Below are 25,301 nucleotides of genomic sequence, written 5' to 3' on the forward strand. Positions count from 1 at the left end.
AACATACGCATGTACAGCTATATATAACTCTTGAAATGAGTTGCAGTTGATATATTTTTAACAGAAAAATGTTAATTAAATGTACATTAATATTTATTAGTGCTTTGGAGTCCATTCATTTTTTCCCCAGGGCTAAAAATTTTGCCTGGTTTCTTAAAAATTTGCAGGTCCTTAGGCACTGCTCCCCAGTGCTTAATGGCTGTATCCTCGTAGTTAATTTGAAAAGCAAATTGCCTCAGTCCTTTCAGTAAAATTTTAAGAGCCATTTATTCTGTATTCTTTTCTTCCTTAATTAGTTTAATAAAGTTTCAGATATTTAGCTAATACTTTGCAGGAAGAGAAGTATTCCTAAATTCCCTAGTCCTAGAAAATAGTAGCCACACTAAATAGGTCAAGTCTGTATTGTTTAGGGAACAAGGAGACTTTTGTTGTTGTTTTTTAGGAGTGATCCTTGTGAGAGTAGGGTTGTGGACACAGGTGAATAAATTGCGACCCAGGACAACTTCCATTCCTACCAGGATGTTGCTGTCAATTGTGTAACAATGAAGGCATTCTGTCTAAGGATTTAAGGCTTGAATAAGTTTTTCAAAGCCACACTTAGTTTTGTATTTCATCAGAGAGAGGTTTCTCTGGGTACTTCAAAAGATAATGATGTTTGAATAGCTCTTAGAAAGGTGCCAGAGTTTTCCTTAGAGATCCTCTCTACAGTAGCTTTACTATTACTTAAAAATACGACTCTCACTCCGATTTCAATCAACGTTAAGTACTGGGTCATTACAGAATCGGCGTACTTTCAAAGGCAGGCTGTCCGCTGTTAACGAGAACCCAAGGGGCGCATTTGGCAGCTTGGGCCGGCGTTTTCGTCACCGATCTCCACTTTGTCGCTTGCGTCCTTCGGAACCGCCCTCAGGACAAAGGGTGGTAGGTGGAGGTGGGGAAGGGTCCAGGCAAGGGCTGCTATTAAGAGGAGGCTATCTGTGTGGCCTCTTTTCAGGTTACTGGGTTTCAGTGTCAAACCAGGTTTTCTCCTCGTCTCCCGTGAACCTCCGGTCTGAGGTCACAGAGACGCCCGGGTGGCTCACAGGAGCCAGCAGGGAAGTTTTCCCAGGGTCAGGACTCAGGAATTTCACCCGCAGGAACCAACACCAAGGGGATAACAGAGACTCCAGCCTCACTGCACAGCCTGTACCGGGAAGAGGTCTGGCGGTGACGCTCCAGGCTACGCCTCTGCTGCCAGCCAATGACAAGCGGGGGCCGCTTTGGGGCCTGCGCTCATTGGGTCGTGCTGGCTCCGCCCCAGGGTGAAGCAACGCTACCGGCCGGTTAATAAAGTCCCAGCTACTGAGGGGTAGGGTTCGGCTCTTGTGCACTGGCTGCTGGTTCCCCCTGCGTACCTTTACCTCCCATTCACCTGATTCTTCTGTCTTTTTCAAGTCCTGACGCATCAGTTTCATAGTTTTATCTTCCTCGCTCTTTTACTCTTTCCTTTCTTCGCAGCTCAGCATGCAGGAAAAAGAAGCCTCCCCACACGGATTCTTGCCTAGGTTCCAGCATTTCGCCACGCAGGCCATCCACGTGGGCCAAGAACCGGAGCAATGGACCTCCCAGGCTGTAGTGCCCCCCATCTCGCTGTCCACCACGTTCAAGCAAGGGGCTCCTGGCCAGCACTCGGTGAGCTGGGTCTGTCTGGGGCGGTCCAGTGTTGGGCGCCCCAACACTGGGCGCCCCAAAGAGAGATGGCTTATAAATTAACAAGCACGCAAGTAATTTGTAAGGTGTAATTTGTGTATTATCACGAAGAATGTTTACTGTAAGGATGATGCCTGTAAACCTCCTTGTAGTAAAGCTTTGTGTTGGATGGTTCAGGGATCATATTTCTTTTGATAAGCAGGACTAGAGGGAACAGTTTGTCTAACTTGCTGTATAGATTTGGACTGATATTCATGTGATTAGGGCAGATTTGCAGGTCAAAATTATTATAACTTCCTTGAGTTACCGTAAGCAACAAAAATTATAAAGATATAGTAAGAAGTCAACGTAAAAAACTAAGTCATAATTCACTTGGAATCAAGATCCTTCCCAATAGCTTTTAATTCCCAATATTATTCCAATAGTTATTAATAGATATTGACTACTGCTTGTATGCCAGATATCAGTACATACCTACATTATATCATATGTATTGCATATATTACCTCAGATAATCCTTACAGCAATTCTATTCTGAACTGAGTTCTCATTTCTCTCATGAAAAACCTGAGGTTTAGGGATGTTAAGCATCTATTGCAAAGGCCATTGTAATGGAGCTGGGATTCATTCTTGCTCTAGAGCACCACCCACTCTTGGGCTTTAATCCACACTGTGCTGTACTAACAGTTATGTTAGCAACAATCTAACCCATTGCATCAGTGTGTCTTAGTGATTAAGAGCATAAATCATGTAGTCAGAGGCCCTGGGTTTGAATTCTAATAGCACCTCTTCTGAGCTGGGCAATCTTGAGGAAGTAATTTAACTTATCCTGTGTAAATAAATGTTTTAATAATAGTACCTGCCATGTAAGTTGTTCATATGTAAGTTAAACTATATGGTATGATACATTATAATTGCTTAGTAGTTTCACAGTGTTCACATGTACATTTTTTCCATTTGATCCTTAACAACCAGATTAGAGTGCAGGACAGGTATATTTTTTGATAGAAAAGGAACCTACTCCAAGTCATAGATGAGACAGCTCTCTGTGTTAATCATATAGCTTTTTCTTTTTCGGTAGAGTACTTGATGGATCTTGTAGTATTTAAAAGTTGCTGAGGTCCAAAAGAAATTACCGTTGGTCCTTGAACAACAGGGGTTTGAACTGTGTGGGTCCACATTTATGGTTTTTTTTAAAATTTTTTCAATTGTAACTACTACTGTGCTGCACAACCTGTGGTTGGTTGAACCTGGGGATGCAGAGCACAGATATGTAGGAACCTCAGATATGGAGGGCAGACTGTAAGTTGTACATGGATTTTCCACTGAGCAGAGGGTTGGCACCCTAACTCAAGAGTTGTTCAGTGTCAAATGTAACTAAATAAACTTTGTAGATCTAAAACCTTGGTTGTATCAATATTTCAAACACCTCTTTAGTGTGTTATATAAGTTGAGGAAGTTCTTTTAGACATGGCCCTTTGTTTTGTGAGGTGGAGTTCTAAGGACGTTTCTACAACTGGTTTAGGATACTTGGAGCTATTGTAACTTGTAATCAAAATGTGTACACCATCTGTCTTTCAAGTTCCTTCCCAGTGTAAGCCTTCATGAACGTGTAGCTGCCCAAGCTTTAATATTTAATGCAAAAGTTAATAATTTAGCTATGATATTAATAATTAAATGTTTTCAGAGAGTCAACCAGGTGATAAAATCCACAAACTCCTCTTTTTTTTTTTTTCCACCATGCTGTGCTGCTTGTGGGATCTTATTAATAGTTCCCCAACCAGGGACCAAACCTGTGCCCCCTGCACTGGAGGCAGGGAGTCCTAACCACTGAAACACCAGGGAAGTCCCCCTAACTCCTCTTACTGTCTTTAAGATATCAGTTAAGAGCACTAAAGAGAACTCAAGGAACTGAAATGAGAAGCATCTAATTCTTCAGTTCCGTTTGGAAAACCATCGAATGAGTGATAGTGTGGGAATTTTTGCTTCTTTTCTCTCCACAAAGTTAAATCTCTGCCATGAATATTTAGGAAGATGTGGGCTACCTTTCCATGGCAGTAGCCACATGATTCCAAACAGGTTTTTTGCATCTGGAGTACAGCTGCAGGTCCTATCAAGGAGGCGATGGTGGAGAGTGATGAGGATATCCTGGAGCCCTATAAAATATGTCTACTCCGTTTCTCAAAAACATGGCAACAAAACTTAAATAAACTACAGATTATATATATATATATTTATATGTATAAAGCATATACATTTATGTAATATATTAGTTTTTGTTGGGAAGATCCTCAGGAGGAGAGTATGGCAAACCACTTCCATATTTTTGCTTGGAAAATCCCTGTGGACAGAGGAGCCTGGCGGGCTACAGTACATAGGATCACAAAGGGTCGGGCATGACTGAAGTGACTTAGCACACATGCGTGCACATGTGTGTGTAACTAGTCCTGGGAGCTCCTGAATCAGAACCAGGTGTAAAAAGTGGTTATGCTTTGTCATGTGCTGTATGAAGCAGGAGGAGAAAGTATGTATAGGATTTTTAGTCAGTGTTTAAATCCTGGTTTTGAATTCTGGCTCTGACATACCTGGTAACATTTGGCTTTAGTTTCTTCAGAGCAGGTTGTGAGGATTAAGCAAAATGACTGGATGTAGACAGAGACTGACAAATACTATATGATATCACTTACATGTGAAAGCTAAAAAATAAAAGTAACTAGTCACTATAGCAACAACAAGAAAAAAACCATACTCACAGATATAGAGAACCTCGTGGTTACCAGTGGGGAGAGGGAAAGGGGAGGGGGAAGTTAGGGCAGGAGATTAAGAGGTTAAATATTACAATATGAAATAAATAAGCTATAAGAATACATAGTACCAACATGGGGAATATAGTCAATATTTTATAATGACTATAAATGGAATATAACCTTTAAAAATTGTGAGTCACTATGTTGTACACCTGAAACAAGGTAATATTGTACATCAACTATACCTCAATAAAAATATATCAAATAAAATGACTGGGTGACTTCAGCTAGTATAGTACCATATGTGTAAAAGGAATATAATGCAAATTTTTAAAAAGGATTGTGTAGAGCTGTTTTGCTGAGAATAACTCCCTTTTCTGAGTCACTTTTGTAGAACTAAGACCTGAGCTTCAGGCGTTTGTAAGCATATCTTCCTGCTGGATGCTAAACAGAACTTGCATCACTTATTTTTTAGGAAATGACATGCAGGTTAGAAATAGGTTTACTTTGTTGATTCAGGTGACTCCTGTTTCCTAATACCCCTAGATTAATGGGTAGAGATGAGTCTAACATAATAATAATGCTAATAATAAAAACATTTATCCCAGTGGTTAGCACATGCCAGGCATCATGCAAAGAAGTTATACATTATCTCATTTTATCTTCATGTCAATTTTATGAACTAGATACCTGTATTTTTTTACAGGTCTAAATATTGATTCTTGAAAATATTAAGTAACTCATCTATTGGCATATAGCTCCTAAGTGGCAGACCCAGAATTCTAATCCAGTTTGGCTGACATAATACTCATTCTTGTGACTAATGGCAAGACACGTCATAGATAAACAACAGAAACTCCTTATGGTGGGATGCCCCTGTAGTTGTGGAGATGTCCGTGTTAAGACTCTGATAATAAATTTAAATCTCTTAGGGTGAACTCTGACCTCTTTCCTTCAGGGTTTTGAGTATAGCCGTTCTGGAAATCCCACCCGGAATTGCTTGGAAAAAGCAGTGGCGGCACTGGATGGGGCTAAGTACAGTAAGTGATTTTTGTTTCAAAGTTTGTAAAATCTAGAATTCTTTCTTACTTTTATAGAGAAAATCATAGAAGCACAGAATGTAGAATTGGAAAGAAATAAGGAAATCAGCTAGTTCAAAACTTATTTTTCTAAGACATTGAATTATTTGCCCAAGGTTGCACAGTGGACTTCATATGTATATGTGTAAGTATAAAGTGAAAGTAAATCTGAATAGAGGCAAAATGGCAGAATGTGTCACTTAGTATTCATGTAAATTCACTCTTCACCTGGAGCTGGCAATATAAATAGATACAAATTAACCAAGTTTTATAACACCATGCATGAGAACATAAACTTTTTAATGCTCTGGTCCATTCACCTGCCATTGTGTTTTTTTTTTTTTTTTTTAAGCAGAGGGCTACTTTTTCAATATAAAAATCTCTTACAAGTTAATGAGAAGGCAACAAATATAGATATTAACACAGGATTTGAATAGTCATTCCATAGGAAAAAAAGTATAAATGGCTTTTAAAATTATGAGAAATTGATGAGTAAATTCTAGGGAATCTCATGTCAGCTGCTATTGGGGCCCGAGAATAGGACCAAGGGACATTTACAATAGCCAGGTGTCCTTGATACTGTGCTTTCAGAGATTACGAATTAACTCCTCAGATCTAGTATTCTTTCAGTGAATAGAATGAATGGCTATTATATCATCTTTGTATTTTTTATACAAATAATACTAAATGAGGGCAGAATAATGAGTTAGAAAATAAGAGTCTTAGGAGTTTTCTCACAGCAAGAGTGTAGGAATTAGAAACATTAACAGGAGTTTTGGGGTTTCTTTTTTGTAGATGAGAGAATGTTTTAAACACCAAATTTCTGAAATTTAATACTGTATGGGGAACATTTCCCACAGAGGGTATAAAAGCTGAGGGTTCATATGCCAGACACTTTACAGGTGGGCTGCAGAAGACATGGTTGTTTTGAATTGGATTTCAAGGTTAGCTTTCTATATGAATTTGTGGTTGGACTTTGAATCTGCCTAGTAGAAAATTGCAATGCCAACCTCAACATTTCTGAGAAAATTTTGAAATAATTACATTTTTCAAGTTAATTGGATATCCCATCTATCAGTCACAGGTGATTTTTTATCATAAAGGTGATATATTGATATTTTGTAGGATGTTTTCCTTTACAGGGTCTAATGTACAATGCCACTTTTTTTTTTATAGTTCAATTTCACTATTTTTGTTCAATATGTGATTCCAGATCACGTATGTTTAGAAGAGAATCCACATTAAAACATTTTTTTAATAAAATTTAAATTTATCAGACACATCTCAGGTGTGATTTTGAATTTTGTTAAAATGTTTGCTCAATTGAATATCATATAGTTAATGGATGAATCATAAAGAAATTTGAAATTTCTTTAGAGTTGAATATTTTTAAAATGTAATATAATTGGCAATTGATCTTTTGACTCAGAATTTTGTAAACAGTTATTTCTTTAAAGCTTTTCAGAGAGATGTTGCTATAACCAAAGCAGAATTAAGTATTTTTTGTTTTTGAAATAGAAAGGATTTTGTAATGGTATTAATCAGGGGATTTCTGATGACACAGTAGTGATGGTTGTCCTTTAGTCAGCAGAGAGGGGGATTTAAAGTAATGCAAATAAATACTGTAGGTGTTTTTTAACCTTTGGGTCTGGCATTTTGGCTTACTCTAGCTTGGTTTTTATTTTAGGTTTGGCTTTTGCTTCAGGTTTAGCAGCCACTGTGACCATTACCCATCTCTTAAAAGCAGGAGACCAAATTATTTGTATGGATGATGTGTATGGAGGTAGGTGACCTCTCTCATTCACGCTGTTTCAGCTGTTATTTTAAAGACAATAAAATGGGTCCTGAATTATATTAACATTGCTACTTGGATTATTGATTATCTTTTCAAAATATGAACACCTCCATGCTGCTCCACACTTGATAAAGGAGGAGCAGAAACACCTGGGGGTCTAAGCTCTAGAACTGCTTAAAGACTGATTGTTTAGTAACAATTTTATTTAAGCTGCTGCATGCATGCTCAGTCACTAAATTATGTCCAACTCTCTACAATCCCATGGACTGTAGCCTGCCAGGTTCCTCTGTCCATGGATTCTCCAGGCAATAATACCTGAGTGGGTTGCCATTTTTTCCTCCAGAGAATCTTCCTTATCCAGAGATCAAACCCACATCTTTTGTATTCCCTGCATAGGCAGGTGGATTCTTACTGCTGCGCCACCTGGGAATCCCATTTAAGCTGCTGGGATGAACCTATTTGAGGCATACTCTGCTCTAGAGAAGATAGTATTTAGGGAGATAGTGTTCTACTATAATTTAAAATTTTTTCTTGCAGTGAAAATGTCTATAGTCCAGGTCATTTTCAAAGGCCTTAACTCTACCCAACTCTTAAGCATCATGCCCCCTGATTTTTTTTTTTTAGGGACTCTTTTGAAAACCCATTGAAAGCTATGGACCTTTTTCTCCAAAAAATGTGCTTAAGACTATACTCAACATTTATCATTTTAATTTTAAGATCAAAGGGCCTTACTCTTTGTAGCCTATCTGTGGATACATTTAAGAACTTTTATTCCAAATTGTTTAAATGCTAGTTATAAAAAGTGGTAAGTGGGAAGTTAAGGGAAACTAGTTGCCCTTATCTTTAAGTAAGACTGATATTTGTGTTCAAAACAGCAGCAAAAAAAAAAAATTTTTTTTTTAATGTACTTCAGTTCAGTTCAGTTCAGTCGCTCAGTTGAGTACAACTCTTTGCGACCCCATGAATCACAGCACGCCAGGCCTCCCTATCCATCACCAACTCCCGGAGTTTACTCAAACTCATGTCCATCGAGTCAGTGATGCCATCCAGCCATCTCATCCTCTGTCATCCCCTTCTCCTGCCCACAATCCCTCCCAGGATCAGGGTCTTTTCCAGTGAGTCAACTCTTGGCATGAGGTGGCCAAAGTACTGGAGTTTTAGCTTTAGCATCAGTCCTTCCTGTGAACACCCAGGACTGATCTCCTTTAGAATGGAGGGGTTGGATCTCCTTGCAGTCCAAGGGACTCTCAAGAGTCTTCTCCAACACCACAGTTCAAATGCATCAATTCTTCGGCACTCAGCTTTCTTCACAGTCCAACTCTCACATCCATACGTGACTACTGGAAAAACCATAGTCTTGACTAGACGGACCTTTGTTGGCAAAGTAATGTCTCTGCTTTTGAATATGCTATCTAGGTTGGTCATCCTCCCTTCCAAGGAGTAAGCATCTTTTAATTTCATGGCTGCAGTCACCATCTGCAGTGATTTTGGAGCCCAAAAAAATAAAGTCTGACACTGTTTCCACTGTTTCCCCGTCTATTTCCCATGAAGTGATGGGATCAGATGCCATGATCTTCGTTTTCTGAATGTTGAGTTTTAAGCCAACTTTTTCACTCTCTTCTTTCACTTTCATCAAGAGGCTTTTTAGTTCCTCTTCACTTTCTGCCATAAGGGTGGTGTCATCTGCGTATCTGAGATTACTGATATTTCTCCCGGCAATCTTGATTCCAGCTTGTGCTTCTTCCAGCCCAGCGTTTCTCATGATATACTCTACATATATGTACATATGTATTCCAAGTGCTTCCAGATAATTAAAAGATCACTTCTAGAATATTATCACTTTGTCTATCTCCTGTTTGAACAACAAATTAAATCTGTAAGTTCTTTGAAGGAAGAGACTTACTCTTAATAATCATTTTATCCCTCTCAGAAATTTGTAAAAAGCTTTATATTTTATCATAGTTCCCTGTGATAGTTTGATGAATTGAAATTATAGAAAAAACAAACATTTAGATGCTATTATAATACAGTATTAAAACCTCTTGATAAACCTAGGTACAAAATCTTGAAAATTGCTGTTGATTTGTTTTTTTTAAGAATTCTTTACATTCTTTTTCAATGTTACATTACCTAGGGTCAGTCTACCAAAGGTCTAGTGAGTCTTTGATGATAAAGTTCTTTTTCCTTTTTTGGTTCACTGTCAATAGTGGTAAACTTTTCTTTAATTTTACGTGTATAAACCTTAAATCCAGACCAGTGTTTATAAAATTAACTATTCTCAATTGAATGACTTATCTTCTTTCACTATAAAACTCTAGTTGTTTGGTTTACATGATCTCATTTTTCTATTAAGGCTTTCAGAACCACATAACAAAAAGATTGAGAAAGTACAAAGGATAATAACTAGTTCTTTTCTATTACCGAAGTATAATCAGTCTGAAAATTTACTTTGAACATTTCATTGACTTTGGTTCATTTATTTTAGATTTAAATACTAGAAAGGAATTGTTAGAAAAATATATTGGTGTTTTAGGGAGCATGCCACTTTATGTTTGAAGAGTAGACACTGCTAAGAAACATCTTCTGCTTCATGCCACTTGGTGTGGGTATCAAGTGTGTTTTATTTGACTCTTATACTTTCAGTTTAAAATTTAAGCCCTATATTCTTTAGTATGGCTTAAAGCCCTATATTCTTTAGGTGGTTCAGTGGTGAAGAATCCGCCTGCCAATGCAGAAGATGCAGGTTCGATCCCCGGGTCAGGAAGATCCACTAGAGGAGAATGGTAACCCACTCCAATATTCTTGCCTAGAAAATCCCATCAGCCTAGGAGCCTGGAGAGCTGTAGTCCCTGGGGTCGCATGGACCCACCTGAGCAACTGAGTACATTCTTTAGCATACAAGAAGGTTCAAATAAAGTAGACTTGCTTTTGGTTGTTTCTTTATTGGTGATTGACACTTCCTCATATTTTTAAAGTGTTTATACTTTTGAGGAATGAATATTTCTGAATACAATGTTCTTTTTCATTTTATCTGATTTTCTTCTGCCTCAGGTACAAACAGGTACTTCAGGCAGGTGGCAACAGAATTTGGATTAAAGATTTCTTTTGTTGATTGTTCCAAAACCAAATTGCTAGAGGCAGCTATTACACCAGAAACCAAGGTAACTCAGTTTTCAGTTTGTCTGTTTTTCCTTGTGATTTTTAAATTTTCATCATTTCTGTTTACTTGAGGGCATAATTTAAATCTGAATAACCAATTTTCCTAGAAGCCATTGGAAGACATCAAGATTAAGATAGGGTCTGACTTCTGTTGGATACTGTAGCCTAATGATTAGGTACATGCATTTGGTAGTGGGATTCAAATTATAATTCTATATCATAGTTGGTGTATTATCATAGGCAAATTATTTAATCAAAGTCTCATTTCTTTCATTTACTAAATAGGGATAATTTTATCTGCTTTATCAAAAGGTAGTTGGGCGAATTAAATGAGATAAGGCATATGCTGTGCTTAGTTGCTCAGTTGTGTCCAGCTCTTTGTGACCCCATGGACTGTAGCCCACCAGGATCCTTTGCCCATGGGGTTCTCCAGGCAAGAATACTGGAGTGGGTTGCCATGCCCTCCTCCAGAGATAATAAGGCATATGAAATCTTTATTATGGTACCCAATACATGATGACAGTTAAAAAATTTGTTAGCAAAAGCAGACGATTCTTAACTGCATTACCAAGCTAGTATTGGTAACAGAAGTCATCACAGAGTTTGGATTACAGAAAGGAACCTTGTAAAATCCCAAATCCTAATAAGCATAGCATTAAGGGTTCTGAAGGATGCTTCAGCAAAATAACAGAAGCACAGAAGGACCACAAGTAGTCCTTAGCTTCCGTCCTGGGAAGGCTTGTATGCCACGGGAAGGTGTTTTGTGCTGGAATGAATGGCATATGTGATATTCTTTCTTGGAACCTCATTGAAATTCTGCATGGGGAAAAGAAGGACCAGCATCTTTTATAAGTATTAGCCTTTTCCAACTTTTTGCTAATGATTAAAAGGTTTGTACTCAAGATTTTGCTGTGAATTCATTGCTGTGAATGCTAAAAAAGAGAAAATTTTTTCTCATACAAATTACTTTGAAGATTAACTCCAGGGTGCTCTTTGAGTGATTAAGGTTTGTTTTCAAAGGAACTTATTTTTTTTTCTTCCTTGGGAGAAAAGATATTAAAATAGATGGTCTGAGTCTTTCTAAGGGAGGAAAGCAAATTGTGTGTATATTAATTCTTGTCAGCAGAGCTTTATGTAGTGGTTCCTTACCAACTTGAATTAATACATTTTCCCCCTGATATATCTGTCTCCTCACTTAAAGTAGATTTTTAAAGTCTAGGTTAAATCTACTTTGTATTTATTTACTTATTTTTATTTTAATTACTTTTAAAAATTATGAATGGGAATGATAAATTCTTACCCAGGAATAAATTTTTATAGGTTCTCAAATAATTATGCTCTTATAGAATATGCATTATTTTAACTACCCTATCTTTTCTAAGGTAAAACTCTAAAATAGGATGAGTGTTAAGCCAGATCACTTGCTCATTTATATAGGCAATGAAGAAAGAATCATTAACCCTTTTTAAAAGAAAACTGTAGATACTGTCAGGCTTCCCTGGTGGCTCAGACGGTAAAGAATCCAGCTGCAATGCGGGAGACCTGAGTTCAATCCCTGGATTGGGAAGATTCCCTCGAGGAGGGCATGGCAACCCACTCCAGTATTCTTGCCTGGAGAATTCCCATGGACAGAGGAGCCTGGCGGCTACAGTCCTTGGGGTCGCCAAGTGTTGGACACGACTGAGCAACGAAGCAAAGCAAAGCATGGTAGATAATGTCAATCAAAATAGTAGCAGCTTGTTTAACAAGTAGAATTCTGTTCTTTGGCCTTTTAGTAACTATCAAATATACATGATGCGGGGACTGTGCCAGGTTTTGGAATAGACAGATACCATCTCTTAAGTGAGCTCTGGCCGGGTTTTTTGTTCTGTATGTGTCACTTCTCTTCCTCACTCCAAAACCCAGGCTCTTCTTCCGGTTCTGGGGACTTATTTTGTAGTTTCTACTGCATCTGACATTATTTAAGTTACTAGTCATAATATTTTTGGCATCAAATAGTTCTCTTTACTGAAAATTCCAGAATGTCATCTTACACAATCTTTTGTTTATCTTTGAGAGCAAAATTCCCAGACTTTGGAGTATGTCTTTGGAAATCATCCTCTTTTTAATGGAAAATAATTATAGTGATTAACTTGAGTGCTCTTCTGCTTATATGTACATTATCTCATTTGATCCTTATGACTACCGTATAAAGTAAATGATATCAATCTTATAGTATAGATGCAAAATTGGGAGAACATAGAGGGTTAGTTACTTAGCTGTGATGATCTCTCAGAAATTGATGGGGCTAGGATTCAGATTCAGACCTTTAAACTTCATTCTCCATGGTCTTCCCATGTAGCCTCCTAGATGGTTACAGTGCATGAGATATATGTTTCTGCAGCGTATTTTTACAAACTGTTGTCATTTTCTAAATTGTTTTAGCTTGTTTGGATTGAAACCCCCACAAACCCTAGCTTGAAGATGATTGACATTGAAGCTTGTGCACATACGGTCCATAAACATGGAGACATCATTTTGGTCGTGGATAACACTTTTATGTCAGCATATTTCCAGGTAAATGAAAGTAATATTTTTGGCATAATTGGTAGACTACACAGGTACTTGTAATTAGGAGAGGAAGGACATGTTTACATTAAGTTACCTGAAACCTAATCACAATTATTGATTTTTTTTTTTTTTGTTTGTTTTTTTTGTTTTTAGTGAATCTACCAGTTTATTTTAGGTATTTCATTTTATGAACACAGGATTCTTCATGTGAACATATTCTTAGTATCTCTTGTTTTTATTTTTTTATTTTTTATTTTTTTTTTCTTTTTATTATTATTATTATTTTTTTTTTTTAAATTTTAAAATCTTTAATTCTTACATGCGTTCCCAAACAATTATTGATTAGACAAAGAATTGAAATTGGATCTTTCCTACCATTAGTTAATATTTTTTCAACCCTAGGCTAGTATATTGTATGGGACTTTGTGTTTTTTAAATATTATCTTCATTAAAGCTTTTAGGTTCTCTGTAAACTCTCTGAAGACCTGCCCTTATAATATGATTGTATATGTCAGTGCCTTACACATAGTAGGGACTTCAATGTTTATGTGTTGGTTCTAAGCCAGTTTTGTGTGTATATATATACATACATGTCATTATAAGTCCTGCAGATGTCCATCATATACTGTAATGTCATTGAGTATAGCTTTTCTTTTCCTTTTATTTGCAAGGCTAGCCAGGTAAAATACATGTTATTTCTCCATTTCCCTTCCTTCTTTCTAGTTTGTCTTCTCTTTGTGTTTCACAGACCATTCCTTCTGTATCTTTACCTGACTTGTATCATAAATTCCTATTCTGTGTATCACCTTGTATCTGTGCAGCTCCTTTATCGTTCTCCTTTTAAACTCTTTTCCTGCTTATCCCTTTTCATACATCTCTTCCCAACTCAAACCCTCCCATCCATCCTCAATCCCTTTCTGTTTTTCCCTGTACTTTTTCCTTTCTGTTTTGCTCCTTTTGGTAGATCATCTTGGGAATCTTTCTATAATTGCCTAGCTGTCTGCCATTTCCCCACATGTTCTACCTCTTTCCCTGAGTAACTTAACTGTTTCCTTTCCTTATTAGGAATTACCATCTCCCTGCTCTTTACTTTCTGTCTGTGCCTTGTGGTCATTCTTGTTGCACTTCCTGTAGTTCACCTGTATTCTGTAGAGTTCCTAAAAGCCCAGCTCATTTTCTTCAGCTCTTCAATTAGGCTGATGTTCACAAGCTCAACAGTTTACATTCCCTTCTTCTGTTATCGGTCCCTGAAGTTGGCCCAGGTTGCTGCCTCCATGTGAGGGACTGACTCCCTGGGAGTTTGCACAAAGCTGTTTTCACCTTAGTCTGTTTTATTCAGAAGGCACTACTGTGTTTTATCTTTCTTTCCTGAAATACATTTCCTGGTTACATTGTATTCAGATGGTTTCTGTGCCATCTGTCTTTGGCTTGTGATACAACTTCTGCTGACTCTTCTCTCAAGTAAAGCAGTCTGTTTCCAAGTAAAAATCTCCTGGCATCGTCTATTTATCCCAGGTGATTTTCACTCTGGGTGTTTTTATACCCGCTGTTTACTCCATCTACCACTTGGAGTAGGGCAGTTAATACAGCAGAGGATTGCTCTGGCTGAGTCATCATAAGTCCTGTATATTCTCAAAGAGATTGTATGAATTGTTTTAGCTTGAGCCTGCCCAGGTTACTCATCAGGCCTGGCCCTTTTTCTCATATTACTGTCAGTAAAATAGGTCCAGTTTTTCTGCTTTTCTGAAGCCCACATCATATTCCATTTGCCAGGAACTGCACTTTTCAATCTGGATTCATTCCAGTTGAATTAATCAGAATCACATTGTCCCTAGGCAACCACATGCATTGGTTCCACAAAGCAAATCTTCTGAAAAGATCCTCTCTTTGTTTTACCCTCATGAAAACTGGGTATGTTCTTTCTTTTCCTGCCTTTTATCTTCTTGATCTTCAGCAAGTCTCACAAAAGGCAAAAATACCAGCATAAAGTTTCAGAGTAGAATCCCTGGATTCTGGCGGTAGTCTGAGTTCTGACTCTACCAGGTTTTAAAATCTGAGTGATCTATTTTATTGGTCTCAGTTCCTTTTCCTTGTCTGTACAATTAGAGTCATAAACATACTGGTTTTACTGAGTTGAAGTATTTTTGAACACTGCTTCACTAAGTTATGTGAAATATTTAACATGATTTTTGGAGCATAATGAGATCCATAGATGTTAGTTACAGGCTTTTATTTTTCATTTTGACCATAGGGTTTACAGAATGTTAGCACTGGAACAGTCTTCACACATTGTCTAATTTGACCCATCACTTTAGAGATGAGTAAACACATACGTACAGAGTGCTTTGAGCAGTACTTTACTTAAAATGTCCTATTTTTGAGAATTTAAGTGAAAAGTCCCCCAGCCTCCAGGTGGTGAGGGTAAACGCACACACATACACACATCTACATATACACACACTTTATTTTAAAGAAATTTTAAATGAAAAGATGTTGATATTATATTGTTTAGTGAATAAGTTGGTTATTAATTTTCACTGTGAACAAAGACGTCTAAGACTAAAGAACTACTTTGTGGGAAAATTGAGTGAGGGAAACCAATCTAAACGCATTTCTGTACAAGTGATTTTACACTTGACAAAACTAGAATAATAAAAGAGTAATTACGAGTCAAGATCATGATAAATAAAATGAATAGCCACAGCATACACTGTAAGGTTTTAATGATTAAAAACCTAAGCAAATTAGTTTTACATTTACTTGACATAACAATTGCTAAGTGTTTGTGTCAACCATTCTGTGTATTTACTGAGTCATAAAATGCCAGCATGTCTTCTGTAGGTAATAAATTTAGGGGTTAGTCAGCAACTGCTCTAAAGAAACAAGTTCAGAAGGCCTGTTGACCTGAGTTATCTGCTATTTCCAGAATATGTCTGCCTTTGGATTGAATAATGAATCCAATACTTTTGTAGTTTTATTTGATGTGAGGGAAGAAAGGGAAAGATGATATCAAGAGAAAGGTAAATAGAGGTCCTGGAAAATTTTAAGATGTATGTATTTTTGAAAAATTAAAATACGGGTGGAATTTACAATAGTAAATAGATAAGTAATGCAGGATATTTTCAAGTGATTTCCCATGTAAAATAAAAGCCTTTTTTTATTCCTTTTAGCGGCCTTTGTCTCTGGGAGCTGATATTTGTATGTATTCAGCAACAAAATACATGAATGGTAAGACACGCATAGTCTACTCTTCGTTCTTTTCCATGGATAGATGATAATAGCATAGGCTTTATCCTTTTATCCTTTTTCTTCTACTATTATACAGATTTTCTCTGACATAGGTAGAAAGTTAGAGAATCATCCTTTGACTAAATATAGGACTTCATTTATAGCAGACAAAACTATGCTCATGATACATCAGCAAAGGATTAAAATTTACTGTAAAAGATTTTATCCTGCTGACAGCTTACAAAGAAACACTTATATTTTATAGGATTTTAATTTTATTATTTTAGATATAGCCTTTGCTACTATCAAATTGAGTAAAGTGTATTTAAACTTATTCTATAAGGCTTTTTCTCAGATTTTTTTCAACTGAAAGTCTAATTTTAGAAATTATAAGCTGAGGAATAATGTTTATACATTGCTTTTTAGCTTAAAGCTTTTTGGTTTTGTTTTTAGGCCACAGTGATGTTGTAATGGGCTTAGTGTCGCTCAATTCTGAGAGCCTTCATAATAGGCTCCGTTTCTTGCAAAACTGTAAGTATTAAAAAGCCTGAATTTCCCCTTGTGCTCTCAAAGTGACTTCATTTGATATTGTATTTCCACTAAGTGTTGTGAAGTGATAGCATTCCACTAATTTACAAAGAAATGGGGAATAGAAGGGAAATCCTGATTTTTTTAGAGGAAAGAAAAATTGGGTTATAAAAATACTATTTATTATAGTATAACTAGAGCAACATTTGGAATGATGGCTTTCTTATACTATACCTTTTATATCTGGAATGATATCTAATTTTAAATGGCACTTAAGATATATAAACTTGTATTTTTCAACAGATATCTAAATATCTGTTTTCTGTTTAGATTGTTTACTATCTCAGGTGTCCATAAGGGTTTATTGAAAAATGCTAGATTTTAACCAATGTGATTTGACAGAGATCAGTATAATTAGGAATAAAAATCCCCTTCTAGGGAATAAATATTAGAGCAACAAAAGGGGGCACTGAGGAAGGAAACCAGAATTTATTGTGTGCTAAATTCCTTTCATTTGTAAAAAGAAGGAATAAGGCATATATCCTGGAGGCCTGGGAAACCACTGGCTGCCCTAGACAGAAGCTATATATAAGTAGAATTTTGGTAGAACACCCAGGAATAATAGAAGCTGAACTGCTATTTTTTCTGTGTGTTTTAATACTCTTTCAAAGAAATACAAGATTAAGCTATGTGCAGTGTGTCCTTTTATTAAAATCATGGAAATCACTATTGATGCTCATATGTGAAAAATTTATGTGATTGTGTTTGTACTTCATTTTTAGGATATTCATTTCCCTTCTCATTTTAAAGCCCATTTCTCTAAGCTTGTTTTATGCCTCATTCTCATGCTTCTTATTTGATATATTAATTTTTCCTACTAAAACTCAAATATTGAGCTTTGTTGTTAGCTTCTCACAGTCACTATGATGAAAAAGAGTGGTGAGAGGCTTTTCTAGGTCTGTCTTCACCTTCAGACTGACGCAAGACATACTCGTTTTGCAGCTCTTGGAGCAGTTCCATCTCCTATTGACTGTTACCTCTGCAATCGAGGTCTGAAGACTCTACAAGTCCGCATGGAGAAGCATTTTGAAAATGGAATGGCAGTTGCTCAGTTTTTGGAGTCGAATCCTCAGGTGGAAAAGGTTATTTATCCTGGTATGTTAATCTGCTTTCTAAGCACATGTGGTTACTCTAGGATTTTACATGTTATCCCTTGCATTCTGTTTCTGTAACATTTGTAAGTTAGGTGCTTTCATGTTTTTTTTTGTTTTGTTTTCCACTTATCATTGAGTGCTGCTGTACGTGGGTCTGATGGTAAAGAAGATAGATGTGCTCTTTAGCCTATAGTTGTCTAATAGTCTAGTGGATGCTTGAACTCTGCTTGAAGAGTTAGACCCAACTTAGTGATTGAACAACAACATTCCAGGATTACAACCTTGTACTTTCCAGTTGATTTGCTTATAATCTTATCAGTCTGCTGTTCTGCACTAGCTCTTTTATCTGATATACATTGAGACTTCATATTTACCAAGTTAAAACTTGATACCAAAATTCCCCTGAAATTCTCTTACCTTGTTTGGAATTCCTTCACTTCTCACAAATCTATTAGTGCTGATGTGAATTAGCAGACTTACATGTTACTCTTTGAATTTAATTTACCAGACTGCTATATTGTGGTGGTCATAAGTAATAGCTATTTTAAACCCTTTTGAGGTGTGCATTCATAGAATCTTGGGTGTAAAGGAGAATTATGCTTGATCCCTGCCTTTAAGGCATTTAGGTAAGCCAAGGCAGAAATACAAATGAGACTGTGTGTGTGTGAAGTCGCTCAGCCGTGTCTGACTCTTTGCGACCCCATGGACTGTAGCCTACCAGGCTCCTCTGTCCATGGGATTTTCCAAGCAATAGTACTGGAGTGGATTGCCATTTCCTTCTCCAGGGGATCTTCCTGACCCAGGGATCGAACTCAGGTCTCCTGCATTGTAGACAGATGCTTTACCGTCTAAGCCACCAGGGAATGTACACCAGGTAAAGAGCTGTTGACTGGTGTGTATTTTGAATGGAGAGAGGGAGGAAAGTTTTGGACTGTGCCCTGAGGAAATAGGTTAGCATTTGTTAAAAGGGCCTGGACAAGGCAATTCAGATTTCTTCAATAAATGTTTATCAATTGCAAACCATGGGCCAGGCTTTGTACTGGGATCTGGGATTCAATTATTAACAAAAGAAGTAGCTTTCTCTTCATGGAGTTAGCCTGATGCATAAGATAGATATTAAGCCAGAAATTACAGAGGATATACTTAACAGAGGGAAGGGGGCAGTGAGCGGGAGAATGTTCCAGGCTAAAAGGATAGCATGTGCAAAAGTCCCAAGATAAAAGAAGAGTACAGTGCCACTGGTGTAAAGGAAGCTGGCATGGCTAGAATGAGGAGAGACTAGAAAAGATAGGTCAAAATGATGGCAGTTTGGTTTTCCCTTGTGGCTCAGGTGGTGAAGAATCTGCCTGCAATGCAGGAGACCTGGGTTCGATCCCTGGGTTGGGAAGATCCCCTGGAGAAGGGAAAGGCTACCGACTCCAGTATTCTGGCTTGGAGAATTCCATGGACTGTATAGTCCATGGAGTTGCAACGAGTTGGACATGACTGGACATTTTCACTAGATAGATAGGGGCCAGAACAAGAGGTCAGATGTAAACATGGCATACAGCCTGTTATTAGCCTTATTTGCAGTTGACTTAAACGAAGTGATTTTTTGTTGTTGTTGTCCTGAAATTACATGTTTGACTCTGAAATAAGACATTCATTATACTTTATGACTACAGGGCTGCCTTCTCATCCTCAATATGAGCTGGCCAAGCGTCAGTGCACAGGTTGCCCCGGGATGATCACCTTTTATATCAAGGGCTCTCTTCAACATGCTGAAACTTTCCTCAAGAACCTAAAGGTAGCTTTACAAAGTCATTTTTCAATTCATAGACATGAAGGTCTTCTTGTAGCGTTATGATCTTCATTATTTCTCACTTCCACCCAACTCAGATTAATGTGTTTGTATCTGCAGGTCACACCCACAAACCTCTTTGTCATGAAATGCATTGGGTTAGAAAATCACCTGAAGCAAGAGTGATGTGATAGCAGATAGAACATGTTCATTTTCTTAACTCTGCAGAGGCTTTCATCCATTTGAGAGAGACAGAATGTTCTAAGCCATTTGTTTTTAAATTTATAGTGAACTAACTGCCTTTTCAAATGAAATATTATGAAAAACCTCAGTACTGTGTCAATGCACTGCTGAAAAACTGTATGGAAATCCAGCCTAGGAATGACTTCCCGAACCCTGTGCCTCTCAGGCTGTGTCTGCCTGGAGTGAGGGAAAGGCGGCCTTTGTCTAAAGTTCAGAGGTAGGAGTCTCTCCAGAGCCCTGGGGGAGAGGCCTGTGTAACTCCATGCTTTGGGCTTACTTTGAGCGCATGCAGTCATGTATTTAAGACTCTGAGTTTTAAATGCTACAAATCTAAAGAAAAGAAAAGGATGCTGCCAGATTAGTCAAAGTCTTCCTGGTTCTAAAATTTGTCCACTTCTAAAATCAGAAATATAGTAGTGTACATTTAATTGCATACAGTTGTGAAAGTAACTTTTAACATGTTTGTAAAATTCTGCAACACACAGTAACACCAAATGCAACTGCTGAGTTTTTTTCCCTTCTACTCCAGGATGGGGTTAAATGGATATATTTATTTGATAAATGGTACATATTAATGAGTAAGTTTGTATAACTTAATAGATATTAAGAGATTTTTATATAAAGGGTAACCACAAAGCTGGGTCTCAAATATAATTCTGAGGTTTGAGAGCTCATGTTAAGGTTTACTTTTGTAAGAGGTCAAATGAGAAAGGTCTAGAAGATTCACTTTCATCAACTTTTAATGTTTTAAAAGTTAACACACAGTGTGTCTAATTGGTGAGATCAATTGTTAATGGCCTCATCGTGATGGATTTTATTTTCATTTTTTTCTCCAAGTTTTTATCGAGTTTGTAGTTTTTGTAATAATTATTTTATAGTAATTATTCATAATTGCCACAATTTTCCATCTCACATTGCAGGGTCATTGTATTAAAAACATTTATTTTTAGGATTTTTTTTTAGTATTTTTATTTTTTAGTGGACAATCTATATATATATATATATATATGTGTGTGTGTGTGTGTTTTTTTTTTTGCCATAGTTATTTACTCTGGCTGAGAGCTTGGGAGGATATGAAAGTCTTGCTGAGCTTCCGTAAGTATATTTCTGTTTTTCTCAGTATTTTAAATTTGATTTCAGCTGTAATGATTGTTTGAGAAAGGAGTAGGATAAAATCAGTGATTGTTCAAGTTATTTAGCAATAAGGGCAGCATGGCATTGTCCAGTTGGAATGGACTCTTAACTCAAGAGAATGGAGACCCTGTTAAAAATCTACTGGGATCAATAAGCTGTGTTTTCCCAAGTTTTGTTTTTTTCTCTGTTTGCCTAAAGAAGATTTCAGCAGTGGTTCTCTGACCTCTGAACCAGGGCTACTTATTCTACCCGATTCTGTCCTAGAAGGGAGGTTGAAGACTGAACTGGAAGGGCTGATTTCAAAGCTCCCAGAGAATGTATTTCTGATAAAATACCTCCACATTCTTATTTGTCAGAGGAGAGCCCTACTAGTTGCCATCAGGTCCATTTATTTTCTTTTCTCTGGGGTAAAAGGTAAACCCCCAAATCTAACTTAGTATTCCTGGCCCTTCACTATCTAACCTAGCTAATTCATCTAATTTTATCAAAGCACCAGAGGATATTAGAAAACCTAATATCAGAGAGTCCAGCAACTTATATTACAGACAAAGAAACAAAGATTCAGAAAGTTTTGCTGATTGATCAAGTGTCACACAGAAATATGTTAGCAACTTCACTCTTGAGGCTTTGCATCAAAAACAGTGAGCAGGGAGGTAAGTTTCTATGACCATATATTATAATTATTACAGGGATAAATCAATATTGTTTGCTATTAATTTTCAGCTGTATTAGATGCATGGTATGTTTCTATGTTTTAATTTTCATAGACATTTCTGAAATAACTATGTGTTGAGGAGTGTCAGGGATTAAGAATGTAGGCACGTTTCCTGTCCTGTTATAGTAGTTTACAGTTCATGGGGAGAGTTAGGTAATTTCATAATCTTAAAAAGATGATGCCCAAATAATGATTCAAACAATTAAGAGAAGACAGAGATGTTTTTGTTAGTCTTTCAGGAAGATGCCTGCTAGTAAGTCTGGATGCACAAGAGGGCACACTCAGCATATGAAATTGGTTATTTTTCGTAGTAATACAGTGTGTATTAGTTTTAAGATTCTCTTAAAAGTAGACCTCACCTGACTTACGTAGGGATTTGGTTTAAAGTTGCTCGGCCATCGGGCCCTCCAGCTAGGCTGTAACCCCAATGCCAGTGGAAGAATAAATTTAGGTCAGAGCTTGTCTGTTCTGTCCTCCTCATTTCGAGTCTCCCAACAATGCCGCAACCAGTGCAGCATTGCAATCAGCGAGAGAGAAGCAGAGTCAATGGGTACTGGGTCGGCCTCTCAGCCTAACAACATGTGTTAGCTCAGTGGCCTTAGAAAACTCACTTATCCACTCTCCGTTTCAGTTTCCTTGGTTGTAAAGTGTCGATAACACCGTACCAGATGAGGAAATTGACTTGAGGACTGGTAACTTACAAGTCCAACACGGCCAGCATGTGGAGGGGCTGAGATTCATGTACCCGTCTTTTGCTCCCAGAGGCCTGCGTTCTTGTTTCTGAGTATTCACTCTCTTTCAGGGAATTAAAAACCTAAAAAGGAAGAAATTTTTAAGGAGGACATTTGCGTGTAAAACTTCATTAGTGATAGAAGAGGATATTCATTTACTATGAGCATCACTTCATTAGAGTCATAAGAGAGGTTATCATTTAATATTCATTTACTAAGATTTTCTTTCCATGGGCCTGAAGTGGGTAGGAGAAAGTAGTTCCTTCTGCTGGATGTGGGAAGGGAGGGTTGGGTGTGGGGGCAGTGTACTCAAGTGCTCAATACGACTGTAAGCCTTTCCTCCACGATGCCTCAGCCCACAGAGATTCAGCCTCCACTGAATTCCAGCAACTCTTGTTGTCCATACTTGTTTAACATTCACCGTAGACTGTTCTGTGAGTTGTCATAGTCTTTAGCTTCTGCCTTGTTACCTAGAGTAAAAATAATCTCTCCTTCTTGGTTTCCCAGCTCTTACTGTAGTGGCTGACCCATAGTAGGTGCTCCACCCTTACACAGGTCGATGTTGACAGTGAGTTACTAGATGGTTTTAAACATCCTCCGAGGCCTCTTTGTCATGAATTGTGAGTTGAAATTAATTCCTAGCGCTTAGTGATTGCTACTAGCAATCCTAGGTTGTCTTTTCCCTGGTCTGCCTCAGAAGGTCCAATTCTGGACTGATCCTTCGATCCAAACAGAATTAATTCTGACCAACTGTTGGTCCAAGAGGCCTCTTATAAGTACAGCTGAATGGTAATGGGGTGTTGACTTCTGACCAAGGCCTCATTCAGGTAGGTGTTAAACTTTACACACTGAAAGCTATGTCTTTCCCTCCTGTATGTGAGCACTTGACTGGCACTTTCAGTTTCTGATTAAGTATACCTCACTGATGGTATAAAAACAGCAAAAGATAGTGGTTTTCATTTAAAAGCATGACTAGAAAAGATAATTTTCACAATTCCTTAATCTTTTGTTTACAAAACATTGCAGGTGTATGTATGAAGGATTTGATATTTAGAATAGAAAAAAATTTGAAAATAAGTGCAATTTATGAGATAGAAACAAGCCTTCACTGCTACAATATAGTGATCAGAAATTTGCTCACTCTTTCTTCCAGGGCAATCATGACCCACGCATCAGTGCCTAAGAGCGACAGAGAAGTCCTTGGCATTAGTGACACACTTATTCGACTCTCAGTGGGCCTAGAGGATAAACAAGACTTACTGGATGATCTAGATCAAGCTTTGAAGGCAGCTGTAAGTTTTGTTTTAGTATATGTGTGTGTGTGTGCGTGCGTGTGTGTGCGTGCGTGTGTGTGCTTAATCTTGAGGGTGAGGGGGAAGTCACTATGTTTATAGGGTGGCCTCACTGTTCTCTGTAAAGGTTTTTTTTCTTCTTTTATTACAATAGCATGTATAAATGTGCAGAGAACTCAGTCCAAAGTGCAGATTTAAAAGAAGGTAGTCGTCAGAAAAGAATTCTTGGAGGAGGTGAAGTCTTTGCCTGGAGGTTTAATAACGTATTTTTCTTGTGTACCATTAATACAGCACTCTCCAAATGCAAGTTCCAACTAGCATCCCAGAACTGCTATTGGTGACTGCTTCCTGAGACGATCAAATCTGAATAATTGAATGGACCATTAATGAGCCTCCACAGAATTTTCAAATGAAAATTTTAAGACACCTCGTTACCTTTCACAGCTGTAATCTTCCTGGGATCGTCCCTGTTAAAAAATTTCCTCTTCCCCTTATTGTAACTGACAGGTCAATTCTGTTCAGATCTTTTTATTAATTTTGCTATACATGTGCCTCTGAAGGAGGTGAGATTTGTGATGCTATTGGGGATTATATTCTTTTTTTCAAGTTTAAGATTTATATTGATTATGTTTACAATATAATGGTAATTCATTTTTGATGTTTTATGAAGAATTTAAATTATTGAATAAATGTTCTTAAGTCAAGTGTGATTTTTGTATTGTTGAAAATAGCACTCAAAGCAATGGTTTACACTTAATTATCATAAGCCAAAAATCATATATCTGAAAAGTCTGTGAAATTCTACTGATTTAAGGTTGTACTTACTATTTTTTTAAGAATAAATCTAATTACCACATGCATCCCATTGTGATATTTCTGTATTATATGGCAATAAATTATATTCCTGGGCCCTTTTAATTCCCAACTCTTAGAGATTTCAGCCACTGAATTTATAAGTTTAACTGTGTAACAATCATGCTCAAATCTTAGTGTTAGCAGATTAGTTATAAAAAATTGGTATATGGCAGGTCAAAAGCCAAGTTTATAGAGAAATATTACCCTTTTCTGAAAATTTTATCTGAAACAGTTTATTTGTTGAGGCTAAAATAAGAAATACTTAAAATCTTTCATAGTTAGGTGCATCATCAGGATGTTCCTGTCAGTAAGTCATAGTCAGATAATTGAATTTAAAAAATTTTTGTACTAAAGCCTTTCAGTCATGTTTGCTATCACCATTTGTTTCAGTAAAAAAAAACAAAAACAAAAACAAACAAACCAAAAAACTTATCATTGAGACTTCCCTGGCAGTCCAGTGATTAAGATTCCATGATTTCATTGCAGGGGCCATGCGGGTTTGAGATTCTCACATGCCACAGAGCATAGTAAAAAAAAAAAAAAAATCTTGTTATTGAACCTGGAAATTCTGTCTCTGTAGGTAGCAGAATTTTGAGGCTGGTTATATCCATTTGTGGTTTCT

General features: G+C 37.2%; 1 protein-coding gene across 2 annotated transcripts; it reads left to right on the forward strand.

Annotated features, from left to right (window-relative positions):
• Nucleotides 1,306-24,684, forward strand: CTH (cystathionine gamma-lyase). Of its 2 annotated transcripts, XM_018045478.1 has the most exons (13): nucleotides 1,306-1,348; nucleotides 1,498-1,671; nucleotides 5,395-5,476; nucleotides 7,203-7,298; nucleotides 10,362-10,471; nucleotides 12,894-13,025; nucleotides 16,190-16,247; nucleotides 16,701-16,778; nucleotides 17,778-17,930; nucleotides 19,594-19,715; nucleotides 20,995-21,047; nucleotides 23,686-23,824; nucleotides 24,116-24,525. In XM_018045478.1, exons 2-13 carry the CDS (start codon nucleotides 1,504-1,506, stop codon nucleotides 24,140-24,142), a joined length of 1,218 nt encoding a protein of 405 aa, XP_017900967.1. In that variant the 5' UTR covers nucleotides 1,306-1,348; nucleotides 1,498-1,503; the 3' UTR covers nucleotides 24,143-24,525. The 2 variants fall into 2 exon arrangements, with proteins under 2 accessions (XP_017900967.1, XP_005678324.2); XM_005678267.3 differs by having other exon boundaries at nucleotides 1,332-1,671; nucleotides 23,686-24,684.

Source organism: Capra hircus, chromosome 3 (genome assembly GCF_001704415.2).
Source record: "Capra hircus breed San Clemente chromosome 3, ASM170441v1, whole genome shotgun sequence".
In the NCBI taxonomy this organism is placed as follows: domain Eukaryota; kingdom Metazoa; phylum Chordata; class Mammalia; order Artiodactyla; family Bovidae; genus Capra; species Capra hircus.

Coding starts and splice junctions, on each gene's coding strand:
- CTH (XM_005678267.3), top strand. CDS start 1,504: ATGCAGGAAAAAGAAGCCTCCCCACACGGATTCTTGCCTAGGTTCCAG. Junction 10,472..12,893: donor CTATTACACCAGAAACCAAG/GTAACTCAGTTT, acceptor AAATTGTTTTAG/CTTGTTTGGATTGAAACCCC. Junction 13,026..16,189: donor TTATGTCAGCATATTTCCAG/GTAAATGAAAGT, acceptor TATTCCTTTTAG/CGGCCTTTGTCTCTGGGAGC.